Source organism: Corvus brachyrhynchos, unplaced genomic scaffold (genome assembly GCF_000691975.1).
Source record: "Corvus brachyrhynchos isolate BGI_N302 unplaced genomic scaffold, ASM69197v1 scaffold101, whole genome shotgun sequence".
Classification (NCBI taxonomy): domain Eukaryota; kingdom Metazoa; phylum Chordata; class Aves; order Passeriformes; family Corvidae; genus Corvus; species Corvus brachyrhynchos.
This window is the reverse complement of record NW_008237239.1, coordinates 21,216,404-21,230,875: the sequence shown is the minus strand read 5'-3', so window position 1 is coordinate 21,230,875 and position 14,472 is coordinate 21,216,404. Positions and strand designations below refer to the sequence as shown.

The following is a 14,472-nucleotide window of genomic DNA, read 5'->3' as shown; positions in this document are numbered from 1 at the left end:
AGCCAGTAGCTTGTCTTTGACCAACTCCTGTGTCTTTGTAATTCCTCTGATTTTCTACCCTCTCTTCAGGAGTCAATAGTCCAATAACATACAGCAGAAGATAGATAGCAGCCTGAGTTTTCTAAAAACTTGCTGTGCCTAAGTACTTTCTAGAATGTGCTGTGGAACTTAGATACTTTAGGACCTTCCTTTAACTATCTTGAAGGTGCCTTATCACTTTTTTATACCTCTGTACATTCTACCTCCAGCATCCTCCCATCTGCCAGTCTACAAATAGTTAGGAGCGGTGGATTGCCAGCTGTATGGTTGTCTACAGGGCAGATCATGAAAAATAAGCATTGAGAGTTCATTATTCAAAGTGTATGTGCCACAGCTGATCAAACCTGTGGGCTGTTACAGTAGAGTAGAACTGTGTTGATTTGGTTTGTAGGAAACGTGTTTGCTGTTTCTAGTAAAAAGTTAACATGAGTGATATACAACTTCTAGCAGATTTGACTTCTTTGCTGCTAACAAAGAAATAAAGTTACAGACTTTATTGGTGTGGAGAACATTGGTTTGACCTGAGATCATCTAGTAAACTAGTTAAAAGCTTGAAATTACATGCTTCTCCATCATTTTAGATGTTGTTACAATTTGAAATTATATTCTTTAATGACACACTCAGTGACCATTAAGCTCACAGGAACAGTGTCGGCACTGTGGACTTGCAGCTCCTTAGAACCAATAATGCTTCATATTAGTAATATTGAAACCTTATTTCCACCTAAGAGCTTTAAAATAGACCTCTAAAACCTCATAATGGCATTTCCATTGTGTTCTACTCTATAATCAAAAAAAGGTTGGATGCATTTTCATTTCATTGGAAGTAGAGAAACATTATTTACCCTCAACTGTATGTCCAGATACACTTTGGTGCCTGTGTGCCATAAATGGCTCTGCCTTGTGGGAGTTATCCTGTCTATACCAGAGGGAAGAGCAGAGTTCACATGATAGAATTGTACCAATCATGGATGCAAACTAAATGCCACCATGGGATGGGGTAGGCCTAGAGGAACATGCTTGCCTGTTATTTTCAGACATTGGGTGCACTTGGGGGTGGGTATGTTGTCCATATTCCTGTATCAGGAAGCTGGCTCTGCTTTTGCCCCTTGCTGCCACCCTGTACCCCATGATGAGCCCAGTGGAAAAGCGCCCAATCCCTCTCTGGCATATGTTGTTCACAGGGCTTTGTTTGGTTGTGGTTTCTCCCTCCATTCATCTGTAGCTGTTTCCACAAGGCAATATGGCACTTGCAGCTGTGTTGGCAAAAGACTGTACTGAGAATGTTGGTGAGAAAATGTAAAAAGCAGAAGATATTTAGCCAGCTGTTTAGCAGAGCATCACTTCCCAGCTTGAGGAGAAGATCACATGGCTTGCATTCATCCATAGGTACTGGAAATGAGAGCTCTTGCTTCTAGCCAAAGGGTCTAAAAAGCACTATCTTCCACTCAAGGAACAAAAAAGCATGGCTTGCCTGAGCAAGAGCCCAGGCTGTGGATATGCCTGCTTATCCACCCACAAGCCTGCTCAGTTCTATGGCTGATCCTTCTGCTTTTGCTTCTTTACCGTGTTGAATTTTGTTGCCATGAGGCTTCTTACACAAAACAGAGAAGTGATCTAATGTTTGTGGTGTCAGTTATATCTGCATGGCAGCCTAACACAAAACATATGTCATCTTTCAGCATTTTACTTGTCATTTTACTCCTGAGCAGCACGGATATTTTCATCAGCTTTTTGCAAGTGTGGTAAAAAGTGATTCAGATTTATCAAGCAGAGAAAAGGGTTTCCCAAATGGTTCTGCTTACACAAAAGAGCTGTCAGAAAAAGATGTAGCTATGCTCAAAACTGAGGCGAGAGGTTTTAAACATGCCATTATCAAAGGCTTCTATCTTTGAGCTTCAAGGAGATGTTGGAGTTTTTTGCCTTTCATAGTCTTTTAGCTTTGCAGGTACTGATTGGTTTTATTATGATTTTAAATTTTTTTCATATTAATTTGAATTTTGTTAGCTGAAAAGGATCTCTCTAAAGCCTGCTGTTGGCGAACATCTCTTTACTTATTAATGGCCAATGAAACGTCATGGTGCTTGCTCTGCTTTGCAACCAATTAGTCTGTGTAGAAATTGTAGAACAGAGAGGGATGACCCCTAGAGAAAAGCATTTTGCTGTTTGAGTCATAATCAGATATCCTTGCAGGAGTAAAAGACAGCTTCAAAGAGGCAGATGTGAAATGAGATGCCGAACTGTGCATGTGTATTGACTCGGGATCAGACATAGAGATTTACCAGCCTGATGGAAGTGTCACACTAGAAATTACTTTGCAGAGCATACATTGCAGACACACATTAATACTCCAGATAGCACTGGTGGCATGTCTCTGCTAGTAAATTCTTTTCTGTGTTATGGAAATTACACATGCCAGCCACCATGGCAGGCTTTGACTCTAGGTTTCTGCTGAATTCATAAACTGAAAGATAGATTCCTCTGTAAAAGTACCCTTTTTTAAAATGCTGTAATAGCTGGAGCTGGGTGTTTCCAAAGGGAGACCTTGAACAAAGAAGTCCTTGGTTGATTATAGTCAATCTGAATTCCCCAGCCCTCATGTGACTGTTTGGGCCAGTTGTTCCCCATATGAGGCTCTGGGGGCTCTTCCCATTCTTCATTGGGTCCCTTCCTTGCCTCTAGGTAGGATGTTTCTTATTTCTAACATTGTAGCTTCTGTTAACGAATTCCTTATCTTCTGTCTTGAACCAGCTCTGAGGTCTTCTCTTACTTGACTGAGTGGAAAGTTCAGCATATCTGGTGAAAGTTCACAACTCATGCCTAAGGCTTCAGCAAATTTATCTATTAATGCTAAGCAATGAGTTCTGTATAAGTAGTTTTCCAAATCACACAACATGTGGATATAACTTACTGCAAAAAAACCAGCATACTTTCTCTTACTGTAGTAATCACATGTAATGTACATTGTATGGTACAAGACAGACATGAAAACTCAAAATATTTACTGATACAGACAGGCAAGGCTCTTCTTTACAGGAAGGGTGAATTTTTCTTAGGAGTTTTGTACTTCTCTTTTTAGTTAACAGTATCTGGGATTTTGTTTCAATAATCTTTCATTGCAGGGCAGCAAGTCAGGGCAAAAGTTGAAATTTTACTAAAAAAAAGGTGCATATAATTCTGGCCAGTCCAAAACTGCTTTACTTTCTGCCACAAATTCACAAAAAAATTTCATCCTGGGAAAATATCAGTTCAAACCTGTTAGGTAAATAATGGGTATATTTAAAAAAAAAAAAAAACATTTTAAATAATGGAGGTGCCAGTAGTATATTTATTATCTAGAAACCCAGAACCTGGAGGATTCACTCACAATACAATTAACCCAGGACTGGTTCTTCTGCTTAGGTGAATTTGAACCCATATTTCCTATTTCCATGCAGAGTTTCCAAGCTCGTGGTCTGGAGTTCTGGTCTAGTTCAGATGAAAATGATTACCAGAGTGTCTCCTGAGGCTGCACTTCCACATTTTACAAATTTTATCTGGAATGGGAAGTGAAAGTAGTGTCCTCTTTATCTTTCAAATAAATCTCATGATCACTGGTAATATTCACTCTGCCTCATTGAATATTTAAGGATGTTAAACACCTTAGAAAGTGAGATAAGGAAGACAAGTGTCTGATTCCTGCAAGGAGTGAGTGACTCAGGCTGTGCTATGTGGCTGGAGGACTGCACACACACATCTGTCAAAGCACCAGATGGCAGCTAGAATAGGAACCTATAAAGTTTGATTTTCTGATGACATGGATGAGTGACTGAAAAAGTATTGATGATCAGTTCTGCAGGGGCCAGTTTACTTTCCAGGCAAAAATCCATGAAGAAGTTGTGGGATTCATTTTTATCCAGATACAGCCCAGAGTCTTCCTGCAAGCAAAATGATGAAGTAGCAACCTGTTGCCGTGCTATGCTCGTAAGGTTCCTGTCTTACATACCCTAATCCTTCTGCTTCTTTCTTTATCAAAAACTGTACTTATAGAAACAAATTCTAACCTCTGGCAGTTTTGAGCTCAGCAAAGCCATCTGGCATTAAACGATAACTCTGCTGACTGTTGAAAAGTTTTTTCTCTTTTTATGCTTCATTTCTGGTAGATTTTGGCTCACTGAAACAAACTCATGTTTAAGATACATGTGGTTCCTTTTAGTGAGTAATTAATCTGTTTGGCTTCTGAGATTTCCTCCTAAACTTGGTAAAGATCCACAGATACAGAGCAGTGTTTAATGCTTTTGTTCTTTATAATATCAGCTTGGAATTTCACCCAAAAGTTTAAACTTTACTATCTGGTTGATTTACACCTAGTTTTGAAGCAAGAGACGACTCCATCTGCCTCATAAGTTATATCAGTTACTAATTCTCTTGCTATTAATGGATAAAAAATATGAGTTAAAGAAAAAGAACTTACTTAGATTTTTCTTGAAAGGTATTTATTTCTGACAGCTTGAAAATATTTGGTTAAGAACAAGTTTAACATCTGGCAGCTTTTCCCTACTTCATCACCCAAATAAAAGGAGAGACCCTTACATTCTCACAGTGGTTCGGTTTCACTGGACTACTCTGTTCTCCATCCCATACCGACAAGTTGCCTCTTAATCTTACTAAGGCCTAAATCTTCTGAGACTTCTGTCACTGATGTTAATATCAAAAATGGAAGGTTTCAGTAGGAGAAACCCCTGCCCCCTCATTTCCTTGATTTTCCAGTAGTCAGATCAGCTTCCCCTCATCAGTGCAGTGTCTGTGCTAATGTGAGTTTCAATCACAAACACATAAAATGGAGAAGTACAGCTTGGCAGAGAAGTGGTAGCTGAAGAGGTCTCTGTGGAGTACCCAGTACATGGAATCACGGGTGCTGTACATATTACAAGTAAGAAAGAGCAGCAAAGAAAATCTATTCTTGGCATGGGACATCTGAAAACTCATAAAACATTAATTTGGGGAAAAGGAATGAAATATTCTGTGAAAGTAATAGCTTCTTATTTATGCCCTTACTTGTTCATCGACAGTGAGCTTTTCCTGGCCTCCAGGCAGGGATTGCTACTTAGATGACTCCTCCTGCTGCTCTGACTTGTTTACATCATCCTATATAGCAAATGGCCATGACATGAATTCAGTTGGACACCGAGCTGAGCTGTTTCAGTGGGAATTCAGGGCACATGAATTTGTCATTTTCTTTGTATCCCAGCCTCAGGCTGCACAATGAAATACAATCAACTTCTGCAAAGGGGTGAAACACAGCAAAGTAACTCTCTGCTTAACAGCTTCACATTTAAAGACCAGGCTGAATGAATTTAGAGATGTTTAGAAGAAAAACTTGAAAAAAACTTAACTTCAGTAAAAGTTTTGATTTTTTTATAACAGGTTTAGATCCTTGTACAAAATACCACTAAAATGTGGCTCTTGCCTCTATGTCAAGTTCCAGGTCCAAAACTAGCCCTGCTAAAAAGATGCAGATAGAGGATTTGTTTCACTTTCCTCTGACAAATGAGTTGTGATTCAGGCTCCTAGAAAATCAAATATTTCTAGTCTGGATGCTGCAGTTGGGGTGTTCCACAGTTGTTGTTTTCTCTGGGTACAGCAAGGAGCATGTGCATGTGCCAGTGACAACCAATTGCCTTTTGAGATATGTGAGTCAAAACTGGGGCCCTGTGAGAAGGTATTTCATTGATGTGAAGTCTCATCCGGGGCATCTGCTGACACTTAAACATTTTGAATGATCTGGAGGTTGAATACTCGTGCCTCATTATCTGACAGCCACTTTATAGATATATAATTTCAGGGAGAAAAAAAACTAATAATCACAACAATATGTGTTCAGGAGCCTCCTCTTCTCATAGAGAAGCTGAAGAAATTACCAGTATCACTTGACCACTAGTTTCTCTTGCTTTAGAAGGTTGTGGTCTATCCTACTGCTTGTAAGTGGAGAAATTTTTATTCTGATTTTATCAAGCAGCTAAGGAAAAAAATAAATCCTGGATATGTGTTTGCACATGAAATTTCATTTTATCTTGCAATTTCAAACAGATTTCTTGTATCATTCTTCTTTCTTGGATCAAAAGGAGCAATACTTTGCACCCTTTGTAAGAAGAACTTGTGGTTGTAGGTAGAGAAGTATATGGAAGGCATGAGATTACCTTCTGCTTTGAATGAGATGTCTATTGTTTTATAACTGGCAAATTTCAAGGCAAAAAGCTAATAGAGCTCTATTGTTTGAAGCTGGGAACTGAAATCCTAAGCCAGTGACAGAATGAGTGGATTTCAAAGGCTGAAAGTATGGATTAAAATAAACTATCCTCTTTTCAGCCATTCATCTCATGGAAGAGACTCACAGGTGAAAAAACTGAGGCACAAAAGGATTCCGTGCTTTACCTGAGGCTACATCAGTGCTCACAGAGAGAAGAGATCATGTTGCTGGACTGAGTAGAAACTTGGACTGCAAGGGAAGGAATCTTGTTAGGAATTTATTCCTCTCCAAGATTTCCCTCTGTGGGGCTGCAAAAGCAGTGCTTAGGAAAGTCATTCCAAGATGTAACCTTGAGCAAGCTTATACCTGCAGAGAGTTGAGAGCCCAGGTATTTAGGAGACTTCATGGTGTGTAGGGAGATGTGTCCTCTCACTCAGGTTTGTCAAAATGTGTGGGGAGTCACTTAGCCACAGTCTGGGGGTTGTTTGCCTCTGCTCCTCCCTCCCCATGGTCAGGGACGTGCACAATTCCACACAAAAGGACTGACTAGCAGGGGTGCCCTGGAACCGGGCTGGAATAGTCCCTGTAGCTCCTGTGTGAGCCCAGAAGCCTCCTCCTCAGCTCATCTGGGTTCTTCTGTCTGTGTGTCTTTCCCTCTTGCAGGAAAGCTTCCCTCTGGCTTTTATTGTTCGTTTGAAGAAGGGGATTGTGGCTGGATGCCAGGCTCCTCTGCGTCCCATCCTTCTCCATGGCGGATTGGAAGCCCGGAACACAACCGTTTCCCTTCGATAGAAGGTGTGTGAGAGTTAACAGTAAGTGTAGAGCATAAACAGCAGAGAGCAGAAATGATACACACATGGTGAGGAGAGGGAATGAAACACAAAGCAGGTTTTCCAGTGTACTTGTATTCAGCCTTCAGTGAAACAAATCCCATCTTTCCACTCTAAGTGCTTCGAGCAAGCTCCCTTTTTGCCTTGAGGGTACAGAGCGGTACCTCAGTCTCCGTCACTGACACCAGATACAGATCTTGACCCTTTCTAGACAACTTCATACCAAATGTTCTTCTGCCTGACCCTCTTCCACACTGATCTAGTTTCTTCTTTCTGATTTTCCTATTTACTTTCTCCATTTCTCGGTACTGCTGCCTTTTCCCCCCGCTCACATCCTGATTTTTCTCTTTGTTCCATGATCCCTTGAGTTGCGCTTTTCATGTACAATTACTATATACTTGGTGTGGTTACTGAGTGTGTTTGTTAGGTAGGTGAAGCTGCATCCCTAAGAAATGGAAAAAGCCTTCTGCTCCCTGGCTTCTGCAGTAGTAGGAGCCAGCTAATACAGGCTTGGGGCAGGTTTCACAGACCCAAAACCAGAAGGTGAGTGCTGCAGTTTGACCTTCTTCCATCTCTTTCATCCAGGTTGTGCACTCCTCCTCAACACCAGCAAAGCACCAGCAGTAGCAAAGACTGTCATGACCAGCACTGCATTTCCAGCTCCTTTGAGGAACTCTCCCTGTGAGGCAAGTAATAACGTTTTCTTTTCTTGTGCAATTTACAGAGCTTTTTTTGTGTGCTTGACTCAAGTTTTCAAATATAGGTACTAGGTCAGTAGCAAGGCACACTATCTCTGATTTTATTTTCCATAAAATATACTTATTTGTGCCCACTGCGCAGGGGCAAGATATGGTTATCTGCTTGAATGCCACAAAATGTGCTTTGAAAAACTTATCATATCCTGTCCTCATTGCATCACATGATGTATTACAGTCTTCATAATTAGGTGTGTGCTCTGTAAGAGTAGGGCAGCCAGCATTACATAAACACAGAGAGGAAGAATCTTACTGCATGAACAAGCATTATCTTTGCAACATCCAAGAAACAATAGGCTTCAGGACTGCCCCTGAGCCATTCAGAAAAGGCAGTACATGCTTTCTCCAGCATAGCTGGGATTTCGGCTGGCAACTCTTCCTGCTCCTGCACTTCAAACCTACCAATCGTCATGTAGGCCTTGTTCATAGGAGTGCTGAAGGTAGCAGCAGCAGAGAGAAATTCATGCAGAATGGAGCTGGGTTCATATTCAAGCAGAAAAGCTATTGAGGGTCATAAGATATCAACTTAAGCAAGTACATCAAGGCTTGCCAGGCAACCTTGCTCATGGCTGTGATTTCTGAGTCAGTTGTATTTAACCCTTAAAGTGCAGCTTCAGAAAGGTGACCTATCTGCATCTTCTTACTCTGTAGCTTTACAGACTGTAGAATCACTGATAAGATTTATTTCTGACTTACAACTTTGAAGCATGCCTAGTGACTTAAAGCATTTCACATCATGGTCACTCAGAAATCTTGCATAAGCTTCTGGATCCTGGAGCAGAGGGATTTGGGAAAACTGATACTAACAGAGTGCAGCTGTTTGTTGGTTGGGCACTGAACAGACAAAAGAATCAGATTTTCCCTGTTCCAGTGATCTTAAAATGCAGAAAGGACACGAGAGGATGTGTTAGAAAGTTCTCTGGAATTAAACTACATAGAAGAAGGTGTTTCTTTGGCTTAAAGTTTGTTTTGGTTCACTTTTTTGGATATTTCAGTTCATAGAGCAAAGTGCCTCTGGTTTTGCTCTCTTGATATATTCATGTTCTCTGTCTTTGAAATATATTCTACTTGTTTTTCCTCCCATCTGTGACAAAGGCATATGCAGGTTCTGAATATTTTAAGGTCTTGTTCAGCCATGGACCAGCAAGAGCGAGTGTTTTTCATAATCCACCTGACACAGGAATCACAGTGAATGATTTCCCAATATCTGTGTGTTTTTTTCTTGTGTATACAACACTGCAAATAATTAAACTTGCCGTCGGGGGAGAAGCTGCCATGTATTTCATCTGCTCGCCTGCCATCCCACCTCTGTCACTCCCCTTGGCACTTAAAAGGCATCCGGACGCATCCAACGTTGCAGCTGTCAGTAATAAAGAGTGAAGGAGTTTTGGCAAGGGTTTTGTCTCTTGCCTTTTCATATAGTGTAAAAGCTTCTCTTCTCAGTGGGTCCCTAGTGGCTTCAAATTCTATTTTACTGGAACAATCTGTCTGTGCACAGAATAATTTAATTCCACTTTTCAACACAACAGAAGAGGAGAAAGGAGATATTCCTCCCTACGCACTTATTCCTTCAATAGGTGCCAACAAACTTCCTAATAGTGAAATTACAGAAAAGAGGTTGTGGAAATACTATAATGCTGTCCTGCATTTATTCACCCTCAACCACTTCTTGATTGAACTGGCTCAAGTTCAGGCACTAAAAGATGAGTTTTCTTTTACCTGTCACTGCTGACAGCTTAACCTGGCATGTCACAACCAGGACAGATTCTCTGGCAGCTGAAATCCCACAGAAAAAACTCACTCCTAATTCATGTTGCAAAGGGATCTCAGCAAGTGTGTGTGTGAGTTAGACCCATTTATTCTTCCACCATCAGGTCCAGCCATAAACCCACCCTTCCTCTTATATTTGATCCAGCTCTCATGATCCTTTAGATACCTGCTCGCTCTCCTGAGAGCAGCAAGGAGGTCAGCAAACATCCCCAGTTTGATCATTTTGACTCCACTCTCTTCTCTCCCTGCTACATGGAAGCTCTGGGGCACTACAAGACCTGCTGTTCAACAAAGTTATTATTTTTTCCCCTTATCCCCTAATTTTCTTTTATCCAGTCATATTAGACCAATCATACCCACCACAGTAGATGCTGACACTCTGCTCTTTAGCCTGAGGTGTTAGTAGGAATTAATTACTTCAGCCTCAGCATGAGGAGCATTACCTGCCACAGTGCTGTTTACCAGGCTGGAGGATTCTGGGTTTTGGCCAGGATGTCCATGGAACCAGAACTCAGTGTAAGGAAACCACCAAGCAGTCCACAGTGGGTGCCAGACACAGTTTCTAATGCTTCAAGCTTCTTTTTTCTCCCTCAGCCTGGCTGTTAAATCTTATACTGTGGGAGACTGGCAAAGGAGGTGACTGACCAGCCTGGTCCAAAGACCTTCCTTGTTGAGGTTCTGGGCAGCTGTTTGCAGTGATGTTGGTGTTAGTATTGGAGACACCACAGCATGGTTGAGCTTGGCATATGAATTGTCACTGAGTGCAGGACTAGTGTGACACTCCATCTTTGTGCTCTCTCCAGCCTGAGGTCAGTCACCAGGAGCATGCAGGGCTGCCTGCCCTTTGGATGCCCTGTAGGAGGCTCCTTGTTAACTCAGGAAGGGAAACGTCAGCCTCACCTACTCTGTACTGCCCCACATGCATCAAAAGATGGGAAAAGGATAAAAATGCACGCAGGAGATACTGTAATAACACAGCCTGTACTTTCCCACACATTTGGGATTAGCCCTAATGTGCCTTGCACTTTGTGTACAGCTTTGTATTGCACTTCATTCCTGTTTGGTTTGAGCAGCCTTATATTTTCATTTTCTTTATTCTTCAGTGTTTTTGCAGGTCAAAGCAGTCAGTTTGTGATGCTGCCCTTTGTTCTTGCTAGTTTTTTTCTTTTCTTTTGTTGTTTTATTAAATCTTGGCTGGAGTATCCTGGCTTCAAAGAATCTCTTGTTTGCAGTCCAGACAGCCTTTGTTATTTTTTCATGTTGCACTTTCGGTAGAGCCCTTTGCTTGTTGACCCCTTTAAGTCTGTACTTAAAACCCACTCTGTACGGAAGAGGGAAACTGTGGCACTTCTACTAAATCTTGGGTGAATGCAGGAAGTGGTTCACATAGTCAGTGAAGAGATGCTCCATTACCCTGAAGTAGCCAGAAAGGGGAGATGCAACAAAAAGCTCAGGAAGTACTTCTGGAACCAGTCAGTCACAGGAATCAAGAGTGAAAATCTTTTAACTCACATGTAAAAGTTCACTGGAAGCAAAGCACGTGTAATTGAGCGTAGGAATGCACGTAAAGTGCAAAGAATTAAGCCAACCAGGGACCTGATTTAAAGGCAGAGTTTTTAGAGCTCGAGCAGTAAAGCACAGCATTATTTGCCCCTTCTGTCACACTGAGATTTCCCTCCTCTGAGTGGGAATCATCTGGCCTGTGCAATGCTGACAGGGCAAAGAGGAGCATGGGATGGGTAGGCATTTCCTCATTTTGAAGAAGAAATCCATATGCATGTCATTAGTAGCTGTACTGGTGTCTGGGAATCTAGGAAACCACACTGCAATTAAATCCAAGGAAGTGCTGCCATCTCAGACACTACCCATGGCAAAACTAATTGCTTTGCCACAGTTGATAGCCCCTAGGTGTGCAGTTTCCAAACTATCATGGCCACCTACTTTTCAGAACTTTGCAAAGAAGTCAGAGAGCTGACAAAAGTGTTGCAGGTGCCCAGGGATTACTCACCTTTGTGTGGAAGCTGGAGACTCAGTTCTGACCTCCCCTGCCTAGACAACAAGACAATCCCATCTCCCTCAGTCCCCCGTTATTGCTGTACAGGTGCAGTCACATGTGCCGATTTGCTTTTCATTTCATTTTTTGGAGATGCTCCCTGATGTCTGCATCCTCAGGCCTTGAAGGATGTTGTGGTACCTGTAGATCATAAAAAACATGCCTGTGTCTTCCCAAAGTGTGTGGGTTTCTCTCATAAAGAGAGAGATGACCAGCTCCAGAGTACTGCATTCTGTGAGGCTGGTACAGTTGTACTTGCCTGGGCTGTAGTCTTGCATCAACCCTACAAGACTTCGTTTTGTGGTGGGTTGTTACTACTCCTTCTGCTTGGAAGTCACTCCAGAAATATGAGCAGTCTGGAGAATGACTTTTAGAAAGGCTGTGCTTTGCTCAGCTCAAGGGAATCTGTGACAGAATCTCAGTGCCATGCCTGATAATTAAAAACCAAGTGTGCAGCTTTGGTGTGGGCTGTCATAGAGAAGGAGAGTAACAGCAGAGCTGCTGAATTTGAAATTAGCCTTAAATGTTGTTGCATGCACCTCCATAGAGTAAGGTGACTCTGCAAGAGGGACTGCTTTGTGATTAGGAACCAGATTATTTCATTTTCCTGTTAGGCCCTGGGTCAAACGTTTTAAAGGGTATAGTTGTGCTGGAAAGCAATGAAAACAGATTCCTATGATAGTAAATGTGCTTTGTGCTTTTGGCTATGTTTAAAATAATGAAAATACGCTTCTGATGCTATTTTGACATTTCAACTAGCTGTTTCTTGAAAGCCACCATTATGTTATGTAAGTTAGCACTAAACTGAGCCAGATTTCTTTAACACCTGAAATTACTTTTTGAATGTAAATGTACTCTCTCTTGAAAATAAATATAACATGTTGATGTAGAATGGTATAGTTGAAGTTTGCCTTCTCAGTTAGGTTTACAGATATAAAGATGTTTTCATCCTCTCTGTTTATTAATTCAGTTCTCTTTTCTATGCAGAAGTGTTGCATTTTTTCAAGGCATGTAAGTCAATAATATAAATCATTCCTTGAGTGCATTCTGAGCCCCGTGCTGACACCTGCAGAGTGTGTCTCCTTTTCTCCTCTACTCCTTGAGCTTTAAATAACTTAGAAGCATACATGGTAATAACATTGACACTGAAAATTTACGAGCATGAAAAATGCAACATAGATATGCCTCTAGCTCAGCCTTTCATGTGCTTTATTTGGCAGAATACTGTTAGCATACTTCTTTATTTTAAAGTGTTGATTTTAAAATCTGTACACCTTATTCACTGTCATCTGTCTTCTCTTGCTTCCTTTCCCACCTGGCTTTTGTGACATTGGATCAGAGGATCTATAGCATCTGAAATCTCTTGAAGGCTGGTCATCCCACAGTACTCCAACAGCAAAATTCCGAACACTTTCTCTTTTATTGTTGCTTTTATTTTTCTCTTTGTCTGTTTTCTGAAATGAAGTAAGAAACAATGTGAGAATAAATAGTGGGAGAATCTGTTCGTATAAAACACAAGCTTCTCTTGCCTGCCTAGGTATTCTAAAGCTACATAATCAGACCAGTTAATTATAATTCTATCACTTAAAAATGGTTTTTGCTTGCACCCCTGAGTCCTAATGTAAAGCAGAAGTGTCTGCAGACTGCAAGAGAGTCTGATCATGCATTGTTGTAGATCTGGCCAAAAACCAGGACCAAGATCTTTTGATCTTCTTTATTATGCATAAGAGTCCAAGTCTGAATTGCTGAACAGTGCTAATAGATGTCTTTGCTCATACTGTTATGTGCAACCATTTCTCATGTCTAGTAAGAAAAAAAATATTGTCAGTGTGATAAACTTCACATGTCAAAGGTAGCTCATATTCATGTAAAAAGCTCACTGGGACTTGGCAAAAGTGTCTGCAGCTATTGCCTAATTCTGTTCAAATCATATTCCAACTTGCAGCTTCAGTTTCTCCTCAACAGTGAGATGTTTTCTGAGCTTCTTTAATACATGAGTTACATTTACTGGGTCAGTGCATTCACAGCTGAAAACAATTTCTACTGTTCCCCTTCCAGTGAAGAACACCCAAGAAAACAGTAATGTTTTTCAGGAGAATAAATGTCTGCATTTCAAGATTCCACTGTTCCTTGTCAGGCAAATTTTGAGCAATTCCTTTGAGCAAGTATCATGGAGGGGGAGCAAGGACTTGGGAGCATGAGAACTAAGTAATGTGCTGTCTCACAAGTTGAAAGCCTGTGGTGCAGAGTTGAGGTGTTGCTGGCCGGAGAGCCACCAGTGAGATCCAACTCCTGCAGTTCCTTGGGAGCAAAATGCCTGTAGACTCTTCTCTGCCTTCTTAAAAATATTTTACTGCAAGCCCTGTTTGAAATATGTTTTTCTTTTCCAGTTTCTTTTTTCACTTGTGTTAAAGATGGCCAAGTAGCTTTTGCTGCCGGGTAGGGCCGTAATGCTAATAGTCAGTGTCATTGCCATGCAGAAAGTGAGGAAAAAGAAACAGCAGCTCTCCAGGGTGTCAGTGCAGAATGTTTTATTTATGCTGCTGTGAGTGTGTGTCATTGGTCCTCGGTCAGACATCTCGGAGTTAGTTTATGCTGGAATGTTTCTAGCCATTAAAGTAGACTCACAGGTGTCAGCAGGTTCAAACTTCAACCAGAAGGTTCTAGGTGTGTGTGTATATATATAGATGTGTGTGTATATATATATGTGTGTGTATATATATATATGTGTGTGTGTATATATATATATATATTTTTTTTTTTTTTTTTTTTTTTTTTTTTTTTTTTTGTTGTTGT

General features: G+C 41.0%; 1 protein-coding gene across 2 annotated transcripts in view; it reads left to right on the top strand.

The window, feature by feature from the left end:
- The window catches only part of ALK (anaplastic lymphoma receptor tyrosine kinase), a 225,730-nt gene that overhangs the window by 149,527 nt on the left and 61,731 nt on the right, over positions 1-14,472 (top strand). For both annotated transcript variants that reach the window (XM_017730126.1, XM_017730125.1), the window contains exons 6-7: positions 6,932-7,063; positions 7,684-7,784. In XM_017730126.1, coding sequence (XP_017585615.1) covers positions 6,932-7,063; positions 7,684-7,784 — 233 coding nt within the window. The remainder of the gene's footprint in view (positions 1-6,931; positions 7,064-7,683; positions 7,785-14,472) is intronic.